Here is a 20060-nt window from a genome sequence, read left to right on the forward strand (position 1 = left end):
CGGCCCCGCCGCCCGCCCGCAGAGGGCGCCCGGGCCCCGCCGCTGCGGTGGCTCACGGTCGCGGCGGGCACGGCGAGGGCGTCCGGGGGAAGGGGAAAGGAAAGGGAAGGGGAGGGCGGCTCGGCCTTCTCTCCCTCACTCTCGCCTCCCCGCCGCGGGCCGGGAAGCCGCCGGGGCTGGTGGGGCGCTGCGGAGCAGAGGGCGGCCGCTGGCCGCGGGAACGTAACCCCGTCCGTGTCCGCAGGGTCTATCCGTGCGGCGAAACCGCCCTCCGGTGGCGGCGGCGCGATGTAGAGGTGTGCGGCGCCCAGCCCAGCCGGATCCCCGGAGCAGCAGCCCCCGGAGCTCTCGCCAGGTCGGTGTCTGCCCCGCTCGGGTGCGCGTCCTCGCCTCCCTAGATAGGCCCGGTCCGGCCCGCGCCAAGCTCGCCTTGCCATGTGCGTGGGGCCATGGAGGCGCCGCCCTTTTTTAAAGCCGTTCTTAATTATTATTCATTTAACGCTGCCTCCGCCATTCCCGTTTCTCCCCTAAGGACCCAGTGCCGTCACGGTGCGGGGGCCAGGCCCGGGGCGCACCCGGGGTCTTCAAGGCCACAAGTAGCTGCTGCCCATGGACCCTCCTCCCCGCGAGGGATGGTGCCCCCGGGGGCATTAGGGCTGTGATGCCGGCCGGAGTCTCGTGAAGAAAGGCGCTTCTTTGTTGTTATTTTGTGGTTTGGTGGGTTTTTTTAATCTAAGTTGGAAATCATCTGTGATAACAGGGCTTGGTTTCTAGGTAAAATTTGGTCATGCGTTCTCATCAGCTCTGACGAGGCAGCGTTCACAATCAGAAGTGTGTAAAAATGTGTTTAGAAAATAGCTGGAGACAAAATACAATGATCTAGTTAATATTGGTGTTTGAGGAAGCCCTGAGTTATTCCTTAGCTTAGCTCCACTTTTTCTTTTCACTAGGAGTAATTCAATTACAAATACTGTACAACTGAAGATCCTTTCAGATTTCAAGCTGTTATTAGCTGCTATTTAGAGAACTTGCAAATCTGCCAAATACACATATCTGACATCTTTATACATTACTAGCAATGTCTCATACTTGACATCCAGAAACATGCAGCAGCCAGGACTCATGGATGTGCATGGCAGCTTGGCCACTAGAGAAGCACAGACTCTGCGGAAAGTCTCCCAAGTTCCAGGGAAAGCTTCCTCTTCCTCATTTGCACTGTGAAGCTATTCTTAATGAAGTGGATTTCATTTTTAAACCATTGACTATTTCTGTTTGCATGTTTTTGCTCCAGAATAAGGTATTAAAATAAGAAAAAGAGTGCCCAAACAGGAGTCTTAAGCTCCTGATTCTTTATTACTAAATATCTCATACCATAACAGTTTTATTTCTAGCTAGGCAAACACTACACCTTTTCAGAAAGGTATGATGTCAAGGTTCCAAGTTAACTGTTCTGTGAAAATAATTACTGTAACTTTTCCAGATGGTAGTAACTAGTATTTGGGCAATAATCTAAGAAAGAATATGAGGTTACAGGCGAGTTATAGGAACATAAATCATTGTTTAGTATTATTTTATTTCCTTGTCATTGGCAACATAAATACTATAGGAAAAAGTGTCATAGCGGTTTCCTTATCCTCTTTTCAGGTGGAAAGCGTTTAATGCAAGAAAAGAGAAGTGAAAGGTTTTATTTATGAATGTTGAGAAAAAATGCAAATGTCTATACAGGAATGTAGGTATTGGAGGAGGGAACCATCCGTATTGGTCTAGCTCAAACACCTTTATTCTTTTAAGCTAAAAATGTGTTTATGAAATAGTTCAATGTCAGAGGACAGTTTATTTGGTGAAAGGTACATCCTAACATGGTACAGGCAGTCCAAGTTTGAGAATAGCTGAATATCAATCACTGACACCATTGCCTTTTGCCTCCCCAGCAATGGCAGGAGGAATTCAGGTTTATACATTTGGTTGATGGCACCCAGTTGTTCTAGCCACTGATGGAATGCTGATATTGGGCCCTTACTGGGGCAGAGTATTTTGCTGGGGATTTTAAAAAAGTAGCAATTATTGTAAGATTAAAAATACGTTTACAAGGACTGGCACATGAGCATTATTCTGCTGTGTAAATGTTAAGTAATAACAACCCAAGAATACCCACATGCTTTAAATGTGTTAAGTGTGTTGTGTGGCAGGAGGCCAAAGCTCAAGTCTTCAGTCATCTGGGGAGTGTAAGTGGCCTGTCTAATTCCTACCGCTTTTTAAACTGTTTGGTTTTCCATAATAGCTCCAGGGTTTTGGAGCGGGGAATAGCAGAAGATCAGGTGGTTGAGTCTGAATTGCCGTGTTTAGACTTGCTGCCCCGTAGTCCTTGATCTTGTAAGAGAACTTTTGCATGCGTGAGTCCAACTGCAGTTCTGATATTCAGACATGGTTTTACATACCAGATTAAACTTAATTTTTCAGACATGATTTTAAAATACCCATGTTCAATCTTCTTTTTTTCTTGCCTTTTTTTTTTACATCTGACATGTTTTGCTTATCTTGAAATGGGCATTTTGGGATGAAGCTTAATAAAACGTATACGGTGCTTTTTTTACAATGCTTATGAATGGTTGAAAGTTCATGCCTAAAACCTGTCTTCTAAGTAGTATGTGTGCTTTGGTGTTTCTCCCTTTTTAGCGGGTGGTAAAACCCTACTCAGCTGCAGAGCACCAGAATGGGAAAGCTTACCTGAAACATTACTCAAAACTTTAACAATTATTTTCCAAGATGGCTACAAAGTCTCATAACTTCACAAGTATAAGCTGACTATATCTAGTAGGCTAAGGTGAATTCTCAGTGTATGAATACATGTTCTTTTTTTATTGTTCAGCTGGTTTAGGTCCAGTGATGATGGCTCTCTTGAGAGGCAGCCAGTTTCTGCAGAAAACTTGTTCCAGTGTGTAACGCTGCAGATACCTGAAGTCTCATGAAAAGAAAAAGCAGGTTTCTCGATGACTAGAAAAGTGAGTCCTAACTTTACATTGAATGATGTTCTGTGAAAACAAACTTTGTGAAACTTTATCAGGATTTGAGAGTAGTGTGGTGCATAATGAGGGTGGCTCCAACCTGTTACATTGCGAAAGAGTACACTGTCAGCCCTTCCAAGACCTGTCCCCATGTGTATGAAGAACATCAAAAATCCCAGCCACAAACATCAGGCCTTTAGGGACTGCCATCTGTGAGATACTGCAGAACTTTATTCTGGTATAGAGGAGTACTCTTATACCTCAGTATTACTTTTTCCTGTTTCTTGACTACTCTGTGCATCTGAGATGTTCCAAATGGTCTTAAATATTTTCACCATCTTTCTTGTTACTGGTTCTACGTCTGGTTTTAAATACTAAACAGATGAACCTACTAGCATAGTACTTATTTTGTTGAGTGGTTTTGTTGTGAGACTCCTCTGTGTGAGGAATTATTTTCCTTCAGAGGACTTAAATTATCATCAGAATGAGTAGGATATCAGCTGGTTTTCGTCAGCAGGCAGTTTCAAGGAATAGTAGTCGATAATTATGCATTTTTGTTAAAATTTTCTTCAATTTTGTAGTGGTTAGCCTTCTAAGTAAACATTTAAATTTCAAATAGGATGGATATTTCAGCAGGAACAAAAATATCCAGAATTATATGATTGGCTACAAGAAAATATTTTTGAAGGTCAAACCCAACCCTCTGTTGCTTCAAAATTTAAGCCATATTATACTCTTATGTTTAATTCCAGGGATTTTGGGGGACAGGATTGCCATACGTTTGCCTTCTACAAGTTTCTTACACTTTCTGTCTTTCCTCCAGAGTATTAAGGAAAGCAAACTGCTTGACACTATGTTGAATCAGTAGTTAGTCTGATGGGCTAGTTAGATTCAAGTAGGCATTAGAGCTGGTCTGGAATATGAGTCATAAGAGTTACTTCTTTTTTGTAACATTATCCTGAAATTAGTTGCATAGAAAGCAACATTGTATTTATGTTTCCTATGTATGAGTGGAGTGTTCAGAATCTGGACTAGTACCGTTTAAGAAAGTACTGTTAATTTGCTGGCATGACGTTGGACACGAAAATCAGTGTTTTGGTCATAAGTGCAAATAAATTGCTTGGTTTACTTTACCCTGTAGTAGATTGCTGGCACCTCAGTGTAACTGGCAGTCTCAGTCTAACACAACCTCAGACTAAAATGCTATAGTGATGTAAATCTGGAGTGTTGCAGATTTGTCAAGAGCTAATGAATGTGATGGACTATGAAGTATTTTTCTTTCTTGGAAGACTAACTTCTCTTCTGTAAGCAATAAGTGTAAGCAAGCATTGTACAGTTAATGTCTTATTCACACTAGCTGTATTTATTTCTTTGAATTTGGCAGGTCCGTTTATGAGATTGGAAATAACTGCGATATCAAGCATCTGTCTGGATGCAGAGGTCTTTTCACAGAGGATAATCAGCATTGGTAAACAGATTTGCGGATTTGCATGGGGTAGAAAAGGAGGCAGAAATAAACTTGTGACATCGAATCGTGGTCCAGGAATGATGGCTTCTCAGCTGAATACCCATGCTTTCAATATCTCCCCAATAGAGAATAGGAGATTGTGCATAAATGGAACACCATGGATTTGGCATCTCCTGGAAGAATGTGTCGAGAATGCGTGGGAGTATTGGAGCGTTGTCATAGGACTGATTTCCATTGTCTGTTTTCTGTTTGCTGCACTACCGTAAGTTTAAAGTCTTAAGCAGTCCTCAGATTCAAACATGAGTAATCTTGCCTGAAGCCTTTTTCAAAAGCTGCATTTTTTTCATTTTATCTTGGATATGTTTCTCTATCTGCATATTACAGATATAATATGCCAGAGAAGCATGTTGTTCATGTTTGCAAAAATATTTGGTGGTTGACAAATGAGCTCGATGTACTGTTCTGGTGTACTGACTTGACACTAATCTCTGCCACTTAGAGCAAATGAGAATAAATCACCTCTCTTATCTTCCCCATCCTGAGATATGTGTGCATGTGCAGGCACACTTGCAGCAGGAGCTGGCTCAGTGTTATTCAAACCACATGCTATGTCACCAGTACTATTGTGCTGGCTCCTTCCGATTAAATTTGGATTGGGAAAAGGTCAGAAGTGACACATGAGTTAACACTTTGGTAGTGCTAAATCAGCTGCTGTTTGGTTGCTGGCACTGGATTCAGGTTTCAAATATGCAGGGAGGAGATGACAAAGGAAAAGTAGAAATGTTCCCAGCAGGTGAAAATGCCTGAAACAGAATGGGATTGACTCCAAAGTCTGTCCCCATAAGGGGGATATAATTTACTGAACTAGTAAAAGGGCTATGGAAATGAAGCAAAATAAAACCACTCTTAGTAAACTGTTGAGCTTCAGAAATACTAGTTGAAGTACTAGTGGAAAGGGGGCTTTACATTAAAACTATCATGTTAGTGAGCATGGAATTCATCAAGGTATGTCAAATGGACTCATGTTTGGGATTGCTTCATAGTCCCCATTGTGATTCTGAATAACAGTTTCCAGTTTAGAGGCATAAGCTAAATTTAGCTTATTTAGCTGCTCTTTTAGCAGCTTTGTTCATTCTTAGCCCTTCTCTGTTAAATAGCAGTGGGTTTTCTTATTTCAGTATCTTAAAGGTTGGTGTTTACAGCAGGTGAATATAAAATACTTATGGCATGGTTCTGGGGACGAGAAAATGGTATTTTAATACAAGCCACAAGAAAGGAGCTCATGCAAAAGGTAATGAGGTTGTGATTTGAGTCTTTTGTTATGTTAGAGTAAGAGATGGTGAACTATAGTGATACTGAGTTCTTCAAAAGGTAAGTGGAGTGTTGCTGTGATAGGTCTCTTGTGGCTAGAGTTTTAATTTTCCTTTATTCAGATTTTGAAAAATATACTTCTGAGCTTATTAAACATTTTTTGCTTATTACAATTACTTCTGGAATTTGTGCCAGTCAGATTTACGTAGCCTGTCAGAGTGGAAGAGTGGATCAAGCGCTGTCTTTGGGCTTTCTACTGGGTTGGATAGCTGGAGATCTTACAAATTTTGTAGGCTGCTACTTAACAAATCAACTGCCAATTCAGGTAATCTGTCAGTATTCCTACTTTTTGATTTATCCTTTTCAAACTGTCTCTTTAAACTCTGAGATAACTTAATCTTGCACAGTGAAGTAGGTACTGGGAAAGAAAATAGTTCTGTATTCTGTTCACTGTAATTTGCAAAATAAGTCATAATTTCCCAAATATTTACATTGAAACTGTTATGCATTATAGGAACCATTTCACATGTAATTAACATTCAAAGAGACTTACTGGGAGTTACTCAATGATAAATGAGGTGGGGAATTTTCATTTGAGCTTCAGTGTCAAAGTAAGTTTGTAGAGCAAATAGGGCTGGAAAGGCCTGAAAGGAAGTTGTGGTGTTTAGCTGGTTTGGGGCAGCTACTCTTTACAGTTCCTCTAGCCCTTTTTTTTTTTTCTTTTTTTAACAGGGAAGTATGAGTTCAAAGCTATTAATATCTGACTATTTTTAAAATATATTTTCTTCACTAAGAGGGTTTCTTTGAAAGAATCAGTTGTTTTCAGCAATACATTGTGCCTGAGACTTTATCTGCAGTTCTTATTTTTGACTTTTAATTAAAAGAGAAAGAGCTATGTGTCAGCCACCCAGCTGCAGATGTTTTCACAAGCTGGAGATGGACCCAAGGGTGGACAGAGTTGTCTTCTTTTTTACAACTTAATGCGTGGTGCTAACCGTTCCATCACCCCATTATGAAAACGGGAAGAGAGAGTGTAATTTTGTCTTATTGCAATAGGGGCGCTGAGTAAGATTAGTAGCTTCCGAAGTGCTGGGAAACTAGTTGGAGCAGACTTAAACTTCTGGACAGGAAGGATTTATAAGTCTGCCTGGGTAGGAATTTGTGCTGTGCATCCTGGAAAATTACCAACTTTTGCAACTGTGTTGCATAAGGTTTACGCTGCATTCATCTGCAGTGCCTCAACTTGTTGTGGACTGGAAACTTACTTTCTTTTTTGGCAAAAAAATCACATTATGATTGTGAAGCAAAATTTCCATACATTACGTTAAGGTATTTTGAACTACAGTTGGTATACTGAACAAGCGAATGTATCTTCTCTTTCAGATTGTCACTGCCATTTTTTATGTTAACATGGATATAATTATGATTTCACAATTTGTCTACTATAAGCTCAAGAATCAGGAAATGAAAAAATGTAAGTTTTTTCAACAATTAAAATGTTCTTCATAATGTAGCACACTCTTTGATATTTTCTACAGCGTTTGAATAATTTTTTTTCAGAGGGATCAAAAAATAGAGTGCACAAATTCTGGTTGAAGTTGTTAGGCCCATTGCTTCCAGGTTTCTCAGTCTCTTGTGAAAATGCTACCCTTTCTCTTCTCTTCCTTTTTGCTTTTCTCTTTTCTTACCACATAGTATCTGTAAATATTTTTAATGTAGTACTTTCAGTTTACATAGACATAAAAAACTGCAATAGTTTTGGGGAATCTGGTCCCATATTTAAACTTACTCCATGGTTTTATTATCTACTTACATCTATTTAAGTATATGGGTAAGTTGAAAGCGAGCATTATTTTTTTTGCGTGGTTCAGTTAGTTTCCTCCATGTTGATTGAAACCGGACTTTATTTGCTTATAGCACAAAATATCTTGACATCTTCATGTGGTCTGTTTCCATACATATGGTTAAAAAACATTCAAGGAGAATGAAATTACTAGATTTGTACTTCATAAAATGCTGGCCATAGCTGTAGCATTCAGCCTACCAGTGGACTACTCTTTTGACTGAAATGGAAGACCGAAAGCTCTGTTCACATTGTATCAAATCAAAACATTAACTCATAAATCTAAAAAAAAAAAAGGTATCGAAGAAAATCCGTGTGCAGCAGAGGTAACAAAAAGCTGAAGTAAAACAGATGCCTGCCCAGCAGACTAAATAGGGATAAAGCAGATTCAATCAATCAATGTGGAACTGATAATAAACCTGGAGATAGGTCAGTGTTGAAGATACTTCCTTCCTGATGCCTGCTCTTGAAAACAAACACAAGGTTTTGTACACTGCCAGCGCTTGTTTCAGCTCAATGGTTTGCATAGCTGGAGAGGGAGGAATGGTTCTATGCTTAAAGCTGCAAAATAGCTTTTCAGTACCCAGTTCTGGAGCGCCTACCTTAGCAAGTTGGTCAGTTTTGCATCTCAAAGTGCAGCCTGTGGAACAGCACGACTAAGTTTGTTATTTCATAGAATCATATTTAGGCTACAGGTCTTTAGGGCAGGCTTACTAATGTCATAAGCAATTTGTTCCACTGGTAACAGTGATCGCAGGAGTTTACTAGCATCTTACAGGTATGGAAGGTACCGTAGCTCCAGAGTTCTGTACGATTGTCTGCCAGTTTCAGGCTGTCTTGTAGGTGTCTATGGAGACTTGCTGTATGGAGTCTGTATTTGAATATGTGGGTCTCGGTAAGGCTTGATATCTAGCTAAGTATGGACATAGAGACTGGTCCAGCATAGCACTGTATGAAAATTTTCTCTCAGTAGCAATGCACACTGAAGGAGTCCCCCTCCTGTTCCTGCACTTCTACCCTCAGTTGTTGCACAAAGATGCAGCACAACTGTGATAGTGAGCAGGAGTGGGCACAGAGCCCGGAAGAGAGAGGTGGACTTAATTGCTGCCAAGAAAAAGATACATGAAACTGTATCTTTACATTTACATATTTATATTGCAAACAAAAAGTAACCTCGAATCAACAGCAGATGTTATTTTTCAGCTAATTTGTTTGTATGTCATTCTAGGCAGCAAAAGCCTGAAGAATTTCTGTATAACCTGGATCATGGTGTGCATAGCACTGTGTGTTCTTTTACTCTGTCAGCTGTTACTAAGAAACCAAGACGAGAGTGCAATAATCCAGAGAAGTAATGTAAGTTCTCACCTGCTTCCATTCCAAAAAAATTCCCACCCAAAAGTGTCTTGAAAAGATTGTACTCTGAGCTTTAAAGAAATTTGGATGAAATTTTTAACAATGCTTTAGAAAATTATAACTGTGGCATTATGTGGATGTTTTAACTATGGACCATACATCCCAAAATAAAGAAGTTATAGAACTGCTTCTTTTTTCAAACTGTGTTTCAAACTTGTTCTGTCCCTTGGGTCATTAGGATGTGCCACTCTGCAAAATCACTTGTATACGTGTTGTGTTTCTGCTTGTGTTAAATACTGTAGACATCCATGCAGAGACTACACAGCCACAAGTGAAATCAATAGAATTGGAAAATTACAATTGTACCTGCTGCTGCTGTCAGTTCAGTAGGAAAGTTCACAGGCTGTTCTAGCAATTTGATGGCCTTCATACTAATGCTAGTAAAATAATTGTAATCCAGCAACATTGCCCAGCAGGGAAGCAGCTTATTTTCAAAACACAGCTAGAGTGAGAAAACTAACAACTGTTAAACTGTGAAAATGAGTATTCTGCTTTCTCCAGACGGGATGATTCATTTTTTTAGTGGCCCTCGCTACAGTTCTTAGTTTTGGTTTGAATTATTGTGCCCAGGCTTTTTTAGCAGGAGGACTGGATTGATATTAGTGTCGTATCCTAAAGCCTGGCACTAGTTTTGATCTCAGTCATGGCTACAACACAGCAGTCTGCATTGTTGTGAGATAAAGATTAAACCCTTTCTAGCCCTCTATGGTCATTTGAAGAGCAGCACTGAACTGCTTTGAAAGGAGTTCTATCCAGAAAATCAGCCAGTGGACTCTCCGTTTAATCCTCTGAAATGCCTGAAAACATTCTTGCCAAAATATATGTACCTTTCTTTTTCAGAACTCTCTTGATATGATTGAAATGTCAGGCTTCATTTGTGGCTATATATCCTGTGTGTTTTACTTGGGAAGTAGATTTCCTCAGCTGTATAAAAATGTGAGTAGGTTTTTGGCTAAGTATACTTGTTTATTTTACAAAATACTCTCTGTTGCTTTAGATGTTGGAATCTCCATAACAGTGAGCCCTCTTGAACTCTAAAATGATAAAGAAAAAAAAAAAATGGGGTTTTTCTCCCATTCAGAGAAGGATAGCGAGAATTTTAGGAAAACAGCGGTCTTTGATTGATGGAAGAGGATTGATTTGTATGGGAAGAGGAAATGAAGTATTTACAGTTGGGTTTATCAGATACGAGCAGAATCACTGTGTGTGATTGTTGTCATAAGCAAGTGATACCTCCCCTTTTCTTTCTTCAAACTATTCTACCTTAAGTAATCAACCATGGGATCAAAAGTTAGAATTAGAGGAAAATTAGTTTAGAATTTTAGCCCCTTTTCACAAAGATGCCATTACTGACCTTTTTTTTTTTTTCACAACCTCTTTGTTATCAGTGTATTAAAAACCAAAAACAAACACAAGAAAGACCAGAAAGTTTTACACTGTCAGTTCTGTGCAGGCGTTTTAATTGATTATGGAAATGATTAGTTCATTTCCAAGCCTATTCCTATTCCCCCTCTATGTTTTTCTTCACAGCTGGAATACCACAATATTTTCGACAAGGTGTATTAAGCAGTCTCATAGTCCAACAGATTTTTTTAAGAACTAAATATAATTTGGAAGCAGATTATCCTGGCTGCTTTACACTTACATAAAAATTACATTAATCAGAGCTGCTTCTAGGAGCTGTAACAATTTTTGTAGTTTTCAGAGATATGTGCTGAAACTACTAAGCTTGGAGGATTCAGAGCCCTAGAAGTGGTGGACGAGAATGACTGAAAGTCTTTGGATGTGTTATGGTACAAAATGCCAAATTATCTCTAATTTGCTACTGTGATACATGTTTTAAAATGTCTTTGTATTTGTAAAAACTTCCTTGTATTTAGTTCCGAAGAAGATCAACAGAAGGCACCTCTTACCTGCTGTTTGCATTAGCCATGATGGGAAACTGTACGTACGGACTGAGCCTTGTTTTAAGGATGCCAGACAGCAAATCCTTCCGGGCCCTCTACTTCTTACACCATCTTCCATGGCTTATTGGGAGCTTTGGAGTTTTGTTTCTAGACATTTTTGTATCCTTTTCATGTTATAGGAGTTTCTCAGTATAGGCTTGTTAATAAGTAGATCAGAAATTAAGTGGATTTTTGTTTTAAAATCGATTTTTTTCTTTAATTCTAACCTGATCATAAAATCTTCTCTCTAAACAATAATTTTTATGTTTCTTATAATGATATTTCTCCCTTCAAGGTACATTGCACAGGTTAATTTATGTCTTGTAGGCAATGTGTAGTATACTAAAGGTTGGGGGGGGGAGGTTGCAGCACATTGTGCTGCTGTTTTTCTTAGGTTTGCTCTCTGATAAATATAAAAAAACCCAACCCAAACAAGACCCAAAACAACAACAAAAAACCACAAACAAACAAGCAAACCAAACCCAAACCTGCTTGTTGTTAAATGCAAATACAGAATCAGAGTTATGAGAATTTGGTTAAATTGTAAGTGTTATTGCAAGATTGCATTAATGACAGAGACAAACAATGAGGTTTTGGCAAGCCTGGTTTCAGAAAATAGCACTTAACAAAGAAATGCTGCAGCTACCCCTTACCTGCATAATTAGGGGCAAAATCAGATGTGTTGAAACACTGAGTGCCTCTGAAAACCAGCAGCTATGCACTCAGTGTCATGCTGAGGGCTGACCATCTACATGCTTATCTAGACTAGTATGCGAGTTTCTTAAAGTCCTGAGCAAACTTAAAATGCTACATTTTTTTATTCTTATGTTCACAAGACATACATGAGATGCCCACAGTATATTAGTTACTGTTAGTCATGCTTTTTATAGATTAAGTGTTAACATTTTGTGGTCAAGAAATTAAAAGCAAAATGTTTAGAGTAACTAGTGTACTTTTGCTTTAAAAGCCTAGTGAATAGTAATGTGGTGGTACTTGGTCTTACTATTCACTATAGGTTTATAGCCACCTGTCTTGTTACTATAGCTTGTATTTTCGCTTAAAAGAAGATAAAGAGGAGGTTTTCTGATTTTTCCTAAAGTAAGAGATTTAGGTTTGTGTCTGAAAACATCTTGGTTTTCTGAAACCATCTGAAAACATAGGTCCATGAACTCAAACTATAAAACAGGGTAAAATGAGTGGTTTCAGGACCCTACTGAAGCATATTGTCTTAATACGTTCCATATTAAACGGCATTTACCAGATTTACCTGGAAAAATTCCAGAAATTATGATTCCCAGGCATCAGTTTTGTCTTTCTGATTAAAGTAATTTCATAAGCCACTCCAATTAGACTAGCGATGCAACAGCCGACCCTGGCCTTCGGATGGACTGTTAAATTATACTGTCATTCAGAATAGCCATCTGTGTTTTTTGCATCTCCAGCCATGGTGATTTAAGTGGGCACTTCTTCAGTAAAACATTCTGCATTGTGGGAACACAATATTCCACTGCAGTGGTAAGACTGAACTGTGGCTCATGGTCCGGTTTTGAAATAAATTGTAGTTTTATCTTTTAGGGAGCAGTGCAGTTTCTTTTGCATGAGCAGACTGTAGGGATTCAGGATTGCTGGCCCGTGTGGCTGATTTGAATGTTCAGGCCTTTTGTTCCATGAACGAAGTAGTGACTCTTTCTTCCACCCCCAGCTGGAAATATAAACCAGCCAGTATTTATTTACCAAAAAAACCCTAGAACTTGATCTTGATGACCCTTACAGTACATTACGTGCATATTTGCAGATGCCTTTCGATGATGTACTCTGAAAAGGAACTTTTATATTTGCCACAAACCTCCCCCCTGCCTGAGCCCTGCCCCAGGATTGCAGTGCCATTGTGCACATGACATTCATTTCTGGGTTCTGTCTTGATTGCAGTCTGAATCCAATCTTGCTAATAGTCCTCCAGTTCAAATTATATTGAAAACAGATGCTTCCAAATCAGGTTGAGGAGCTTATAGGAATCTAGTCAAGTATATAGTGTTAGTTGAAAATGTATGAAGTATTTGTAATCAAGAGAAAACAAAAGCAGACCTCCTGCTTTGAGAAGCCCTGAAGGTAAGGAAGTCAATGCTTTTTAAAAGAGAGCTTCATTACTGTCTCTTGCCAAGCAAGAAAATAAGAAAATCTAGCAAACTGATATGTCATGTTAGACCAGAAAACAAAGAACAGCATCACCTAGGTTTTGGAAAAGTGAGGAACTGAATCAAAAAGGAATAATTTCTAAGAGGAAAGTGTTTCATAATTAGTGATTTGTGTAACACAGTCTCTGTTTTGAGGAGTCCTTGCAGAAATGGACTAATTCTAGTAGACTTTACTCCTGATAGTATCCAGAGTTTCATTACATGGAAAATAAACTCTCATTTCTCAAGGTCCAAGCCAGGATTAAGAGTTCACTTACTCTGTGTCTGCTGCAGTATTCTTTTGCTTCCATCTGACACGGCTGTTGGGGACTATTTTTAGAAACAAATGGACTCCTGATCATAGCTGAAACAGCAGCTCCAGCATTACTTAGTGCAGGATTACACTGGAGTTGTTTCTCCTTGGTTTAACAGGATAGCACGGTCATCCTCTGGTATCTACAGTTAAAGTTATTTGGTTGCACAATAAGCCAGTTATTTTCAATAAATAATGGAAGTATCCAATTGTTCATAAAGCATGAATTGGCTTCCTTTTTATTTTAAGAGGAGTTTCATAGCATCATACATTTGAATTATAAATGGGACATGATTTTCTTTTCCACTAAATGTTTCCTTCCAACTGCCGCTTTGCAGCTGAAGGTGTTTGGAGTCTCTCAAGAAACCACAAAGCTCAGGGTTTAAATGGGCTGAATAGGGCGCATCACCAGCCAATGTCACTTGGTCCAGGTTTGGCGACTGTGGACTTTATTAGAGCTTTCTTTTATGATTAATGTTTCACTTGTACACAAGGATGCAATACTATGTATTTTAAAATACTAAATCAGTTGATGAGCAGTTCTGCCATTACACCTGTAGCAGTAGCAATCACTAAGTTTTCAAGAGACTCAATCTAGTGCAGGTTTTCCCAGAAAACTTGATCCTTTCCTGTAAGTCTGTTACCCTCTTTCACCCTGCTTCCTTCCTCCCCTGCTACCACCAAAACCAAAGAGCTCTGCTTTGTGCTTAGTTCAGACAAAGCCCTTTACCAAGATTTTTGCCTTATTTATCTATTTATTTATTTATTTATTTTTGACATCACTCTATTGTCAGAGAACTCTGTTCAAATCCTCCACATGTGCTGCTTTTCATTAAATGTGGCCAGGTTGTTACTAGGTAGCCAAAGTATACGCAGCAAGAGCCAAGCTGTTGTACGCGGACTCTTCTCTTGCACCTTTTTTGATCTGCAGAGCAACCACTTGGAATCCATTATATACTTCTACAAAATATCATGCTTTGTAATTTAATTACACTGTGCAAAGAACAGAAGTCTGACCTGACAATGCAGCCAGGAGTTTCCCAGCCAAACAAACAACTTCTCTCCACTTTTGTAAATGCCTGCTTTTGCTTCAAGACTGTTTGGATTTTTAATTGTCATTAAATTGTTTAAAAATCTGATGTACTAGCTCAGTGGCTGTCATAAACCTTACTCTGAGAAGTCAGTTTGGTTGTCTTCTCTGCTTTGGGCTGTCTGCATGCTTAGGTCTTAAAGTTTCCCCTAAAAAGGCAGACTTGAGCAGCAAGTTAGTTTCTGTATTTAGTAGTCTTGGCAGTTTAACGTTTATTTAAAAAAATAAGAGCAGCTGATTACATCTGCTACAAAAACATATTCTAGAAATACAGTTTGATAAGCTCCACATAACTTGTGTTTATAATTTACTCCTTCCTAAAAGTTCTGTTGCTGTTGCCAACTTGGTGGCTAAGAGTGATAATGCAGTGCTAAAGAGCAGGTTTGTCCTGAGCCCAGCGTATGATTTCAGCAAATTTGATTCACAGTTCACAGGGGTTTTTTTCCAACAGTGCAACTATTAAGGCTTGAGGAGGTGCTCAACTGCAAGTACAGTAAGGCCTAGGAAAAAAAAAGAAAAAAAGAAAAAGGCAGGAAATTTAAGTAGTAGCTATATATGCTATAAAAGTAATTTGCTAAGCTGTAAGAAGAAAGCGTTCCCTGCATATTACTATAGAAGTACTAAAAAAGGCATGCAGAGCTGCTGTCTCTGAAGGAAATCCTGTCTAGTCTTTAGCTGGGGAGCCTCAGAGGTGGGGCACTGGAAAGCTTTGAAAAGGTGGGATAATTCCTGGGGCTCTGCCTAGGATGTAGAGAATTTCCTCCCCATTCACCCAGGCCTCCCAGAAAGCTTTTTTTTTTTTTTTTCCTCCCCCCTCCTTACTTTTATAGATAATTACATACATCAGCCTTCAAACTTCTCACAACCATTGTCTACCAGCCAAGTTGTTATAACTGGTCTAAAGTGTTTCTGGTAGAATTCTATATGTCAGATTCCTCCCAGAGAAACTATTTCATTTTTAAAATGAGATTTTATGTCTAGCAGTAGTGGTGATCCAGGCTCTAGGAAACCTGAACTTATACATTGGCTTGGTGCAAGGTACCTGGGTGTACAGATGGCCACTTGTGTCTACACCCCGTACTTTAAACCTGCTTTCATGCAGATCCTTATGTTGGAGGCTCTGTACTTGACCTCATCTGCTATAACTGCTTCTACCCAGCTAATGTCCTTCTTAAAACTTTAATGAAGAAAATTGGATAGCAAGTAATGCTGGTATTACAATAATCTGCTGCTGAAATTACTCCATCTTGTAGAAGAAAAGTACCCATAGTGAGTAAAAAAGGTAGGAGCCATAAACTTGCCCTGCGGAGAGTGGCCGCTTTGCTGGCTGGCATTGGTTTGCCCTTGTGACTACCTGCTGCTTTGCATTTCGCATCACTTCCGTATCAATTGACTGTGGCTAGGAAACCTTTATTCTGTAAAATACTGTACGTATTTCATAGAATAAAATAGAAATATAGTAGAATACTTGAGGGTGTAGCTGGATAGAATTGTACCGTATCCTTATATCTTAAAATGGTATCTCTATTAGAAAACAAAGTGTTTCAGTGCTCAAGTATAACAATCCTCAACTATCTGACAAAAATTCTGCAGAGTAAGAAATCTCTCCTGTCCATTGCTCAAAGTCAATGATTTTGTTTGAGAGCTGAAACCATTACGAAAAAGGACAAGCGCATACTTGTTAATGCTTTTTAGATTAGCCATGTTTCCTGTGGATGTGTTAATGTCTCTGTTACAGGATGTGTAATGGTCTGTGTTACAGGAGAAAGAAATAATTATGTCTAATTGCAAACAGTTCTGTATTGCAAACAGCATAAAGTATTGACTCGTAGTGTTGTCTGCATGTCAGTGCCTGTAAATATCAAACTGCCGAGAATTTTTCAGGAAATGAAAGTTTTGTTTTCTGATCAAGCAACGCTCATCTATTGCTAAGAAAATTTTCTTAGTAACTTCTCCCTTCACCAGTTCCCACGCTTAGCCCAGACCACTGAGGCTGGAGTAGTACAGGGCAATACATTTGATTCCACATTGTTCCTAGACAAACCTTTTTCCTATTCTGCTAATGAATTTCATACTGAGGACCCTTGCAGCATGAGGATGAGGTAGTAAAGGATGTTACCATCAGTATTCAAGCCATATAACCAGGTGGAACTGAAGTTTTGAGTTAGAATTTTTATGTATGTTCCCATTTCTAGTGTTGCAAGTAAAATATGATTAAACCTTTTGCCCTAAAGAAGTAGAAAATGAGCATTAAGTAGGGTTTGGAAAAGGTTATATGTGAATGTCGAAAATTCCACAGTTGGAATTAAATAAACAGATAATACTGACGCTACAGTATGTGAATTAGATACAGCTTTCCTCTGAAGACTGTGGTATTTGGAGTCTGTGCCAGAACTAAATGGGTGGCTGCTTTTATTCTGTACAGCTTATTTTGGTTTTAATTGAAAGCAAGTACTGCAAATGCTACCTCTGTATCCTAGTTAATTACTTCCTTACCCCAAAATAACAGGTGACTGTGCAATTCATCCTGTATCGTCAGCAGAAGGAAAGGCAATCTGGTTTAGTAACACTGGAAGTGGAACCATTGCTGGTGAACGAGGAGACAGCCTAGTGTTGGGCTGTGTTCCGCTCCTGGGTTTTTCATTGGATTTTGCTCTTGGATTATTTTGACAAACAGTTAAGATTGCAGTTGCTAAGGGACCAAATTTATTACTTCTTATTATTTATTTTATTATTAATTTGTCATTACTTATTTACAAATTATATGCCAATAATAAAATATTTAATATTTACTGTGTTGTTTCGGGCTAGATACATTTTTTTTTTTCCTGAATGATTTTTTTTTTCCCCTGAGTTTACCTGTTTCTACTTAAAGTTTGATACAGACTGACAGCAGTAGTGCTGTAGAAATACTTATTTGACATCATGATACAGTGCGTATTGTGGGATGACTTTATTTTTAGATGAACATGTACATCATGGTTAGCAGTCATGTGGGTGGTTTAAACCCAATGGATGAGATTATCCCATGCCTTGAAACCCACCTGGAGTTACAGGCTGCTTAGTCCAGTTATGTTGTATGGTAAGATTTGACCTTTTTTAATTCATACTCAATTTTGTATGCACCAAAAGAAAAAACAGCCTATCATTAAGTGACTTCAGTGCAGAGGATCTGCTATTGATGCAAAAGCAGAATCCTGGTGTACATTGCTGGGAGTCTCAGGTACAGATCATTGCAGAGCATCACTGTGCATTTTATTTTGAAGAGTTAGAACATTTATACATCAATACCTGTCTGTTCCAAGGATTATAATTACTGTATGTCATCATATACTGCATATAATGGTTTTGTACACCATGCATTTTCTTCTGGTTTAGATAAGTATCATGGAGAAAAAAAAACCACCAACAACAAAAAAATGGAAGCTAAGGGGTCTGTAGCTTGCAATCACATTTTTTTGCAATACTGTGTTGTGTCTGAAGAAAGCTTTAATAAAATAATCTCAACGAATAAATTTGTTAATGTTTTGTTGAATATATGTGTAATGATTCACTCTTCAATAGATATGTTAGTGAACAAAAGGGGTCTTTCTTTAAAAAGGCCAATATGAACATTTTATACATTTGTGAGTTTATTGTGGAGCTCCTTCCCTTTGATTTCATGTAACTGATAAAGGGCCATGATTTAAATTTTGTTTTTAAATAATAAAACCTAATAAATAATAAATTCATTTTTAAATAATGAAAGAAAATGAGTGCAATCGATTGTATCTAAATTGCTGCCAAAAGCATGCACTCTATGACCTTTTATAGGACTTCACACACACTGATATAACCCTCTTGAATGGGACTGGGGGGTTTGGGGGGGGGGGGGTCAGTCCCATCCCTGCTGCCATAGATGATGGAAATTTAATTTCAGCTTCTGCTGCAGCAGTAAGTTGTGCGAGGAACTGAATTCCATGTTCTTGCTAGAAATGAATTGGGTCCTGTCAGGGGATGACAGACTGTGGGATGGTGGATTAGGTGTTAGTGGCACAACATGCCATGGAAGGATAAACCCATTCCAGTGGCTTACGGTCCTGCCACCTGCCAAGAATACTGCTTAGTAATCCCCGTGCCGGTGGTGTGGGTATAGGCAGTGCCACAACAGCTGAGTAAAAGGGATATACTAAGTCGCGTTGTGAAAAGGCAAGTGCTTCTGAAACGTTTTACAGTTCTGCGAGACATGGAGGGTTTACACAAGTTCTACCCCGGTGAAGTCAGTTACTTTATTAGTCTCAGCGTGTACTTAGAGCAAACATGTTTTTCCTGATTTCTGAAGCAAGTAGAGGGTATTAGAAATTAACCTTTTCAGTACATAAATTAAATTCCATTTGTCTAACTCGCAAGTTTACATGTTGTGCACATGAGATTATCAATCTCTTGCCTGACTGGTGATTGAAACCATGACTTCTCACTTCTTAATGCAGTTAGAATTTGTTCTTACATAATTTCTTCAAAGATTATTTCCCCTTTTATTGCTATATGTAATCCTGGTTTGGGATGTATTTTTATCCCTGTTTCATGCTGCTGTTTGTTAAAACAGCCAAATACGGGGTATATGAAGTTACTGTAATTTAATTTGAGACTTTCAATGGAAAATAATCTAACTTTTTAAATGTGAAGCAAAGATACCTATTTCTTGATAGTTCAGATATATATAATATTTAGTATATGGATTCAGTGACTACTTACACTTGAGAAAATATTATTTCCAGTTAGCTATTTGACTGCAAGAGCTGATCAAATGTGTACAGTTGTCCTTGCTGTTTCCTGTTGCCCAGTAGGATGATACCATCTTTGTTATCCCTTTCTCAGCCCATAATTATTTTCTCAGAACCAGACCTTGCTGTGTCGAAATAAGAAGGTAGAGCAATGCCCAGGTATACCAGGTTAGAGACTAAAGGGCAGATCCTGATCACCTCTTTATTAATCCCAGGCAAGAAAACACAGCATGTAGCTTCTATCCTTCTATCACAGTTACTTTGTTGGAAAGCAAAGTGTCTTAATCTTCTCGCTTTATGCTACTAATTCTTCCTTTGTGCTGCATGTAATCCGAGATTAACAGCATTGTTTTCTAATTTTATTTTTTTTACTATCATGGAAATCTCATTAACTAAAGGAAACCTCTAAAATGCCTTCAGGGCCTTATTTTTAAACAAATTAATCAAATAATTTAGCTAACATAGTTCTCCATTGTCCACAGAAGATTTTCCAGTAATGGAGTTACTCTTTGTTGTTACACATCAGTTGTGATCACCTGTTTCAATAAGAAAAATATGTACCTAATTTGCTCCTTCTGACTGTCTCTTGGAATTTATGTTTTTTCTACATTCATGCTTGTATTCTCACTGAAAAAAAAAAACCAAACCCAAAACATGTTATTAGTCTGTAGAAAAGAAAATTGGTTCCTCTAGTAAAAAGCACAGAGCAAAAGCTGCCATTGTTGGCTGCTCCA

At 38.7% G+C, this 20060-nt stretch overlaps 1 protein-coding gene across 5 annotated transcripts; it reads left to right on the forward strand.

Annotated features, from left to right (window-relative positions):
* Positions 1–18: 18 nt before the first annotated feature.
* Positions 19–18098, forward strand: SLC66A1L (solute carrier family 66 member 1 like). 5 transcript variants are annotated; one of them, XM_030496583.1, is made up of 10 exons: positions 37–355; positions 2870–3002; positions 4390–4473; positions 4600–4735; positions 5980–6109; positions 7168–7258; positions 8856–8980; positions 9881–9976; positions 10921–11106; positions 17073–18098. In XM_030496583.1, the coding sequence occupies exons 3-10, from the start codon at positions 4398–4400 to the stop codon at positions 17172–17174; spliced, it is 942 nt and encodes a 313-aa protein (XP_030352443.1). In that variant the 5' UTR covers positions 37–355; positions 2870–3002; positions 4390–4397; the 3' UTR covers positions 17175–18098. The 5 variants fall into 5 exon arrangements, with proteins under 5 accessions (XP_030352444.1, XP_030352447.1, XP_030352443.1 ...); XM_030496584.1 differs by having other exon boundaries at positions 19–355; positions 4390–4735; positions 5984–6109; XM_030496582.1 differs by having other exon boundaries at positions 4390–4735.
* Positions 18099–20060: the final 1962 nt, after the last annotated feature.

This window comes from Strigops habroptila, chromosome 8 (genome assembly GCF_004027225.2).
Source record: "Strigops habroptila isolate Jane chromosome 8, bStrHab1.2.pri, whole genome shotgun sequence".
In the NCBI taxonomy this organism is placed as follows: Eukaryota; Metazoa; Chordata; class Aves; order Psittaciformes; family Psittacidae; genus Strigops; species Strigops habroptila.

Bases quoted from the DNA above. Each gene is read 5' to 3' on its own strand.
- SLC66A1L (XM_030496582.1), top strand. From the start codon at position 4,398: ATGAGATTGGAAATAACTGCGATATCAAGCATCTGTCTGGATGCAGAG. The intron at 7,259-8,855 runs GTAAGTTTTTTC...ATGTCATTCTAG, and splicing joins GAATCAGGAAATGAAAAAAT to GCAGCAAAAGCCTGAAGAAT. The intron at 11,107-17,072 runs GTATCCTTTTCA...CCAAAATAACAG, and splicing joins TTTTGTTTCTAGACATTTTT to GTGACTGTGCAATTCATCCT.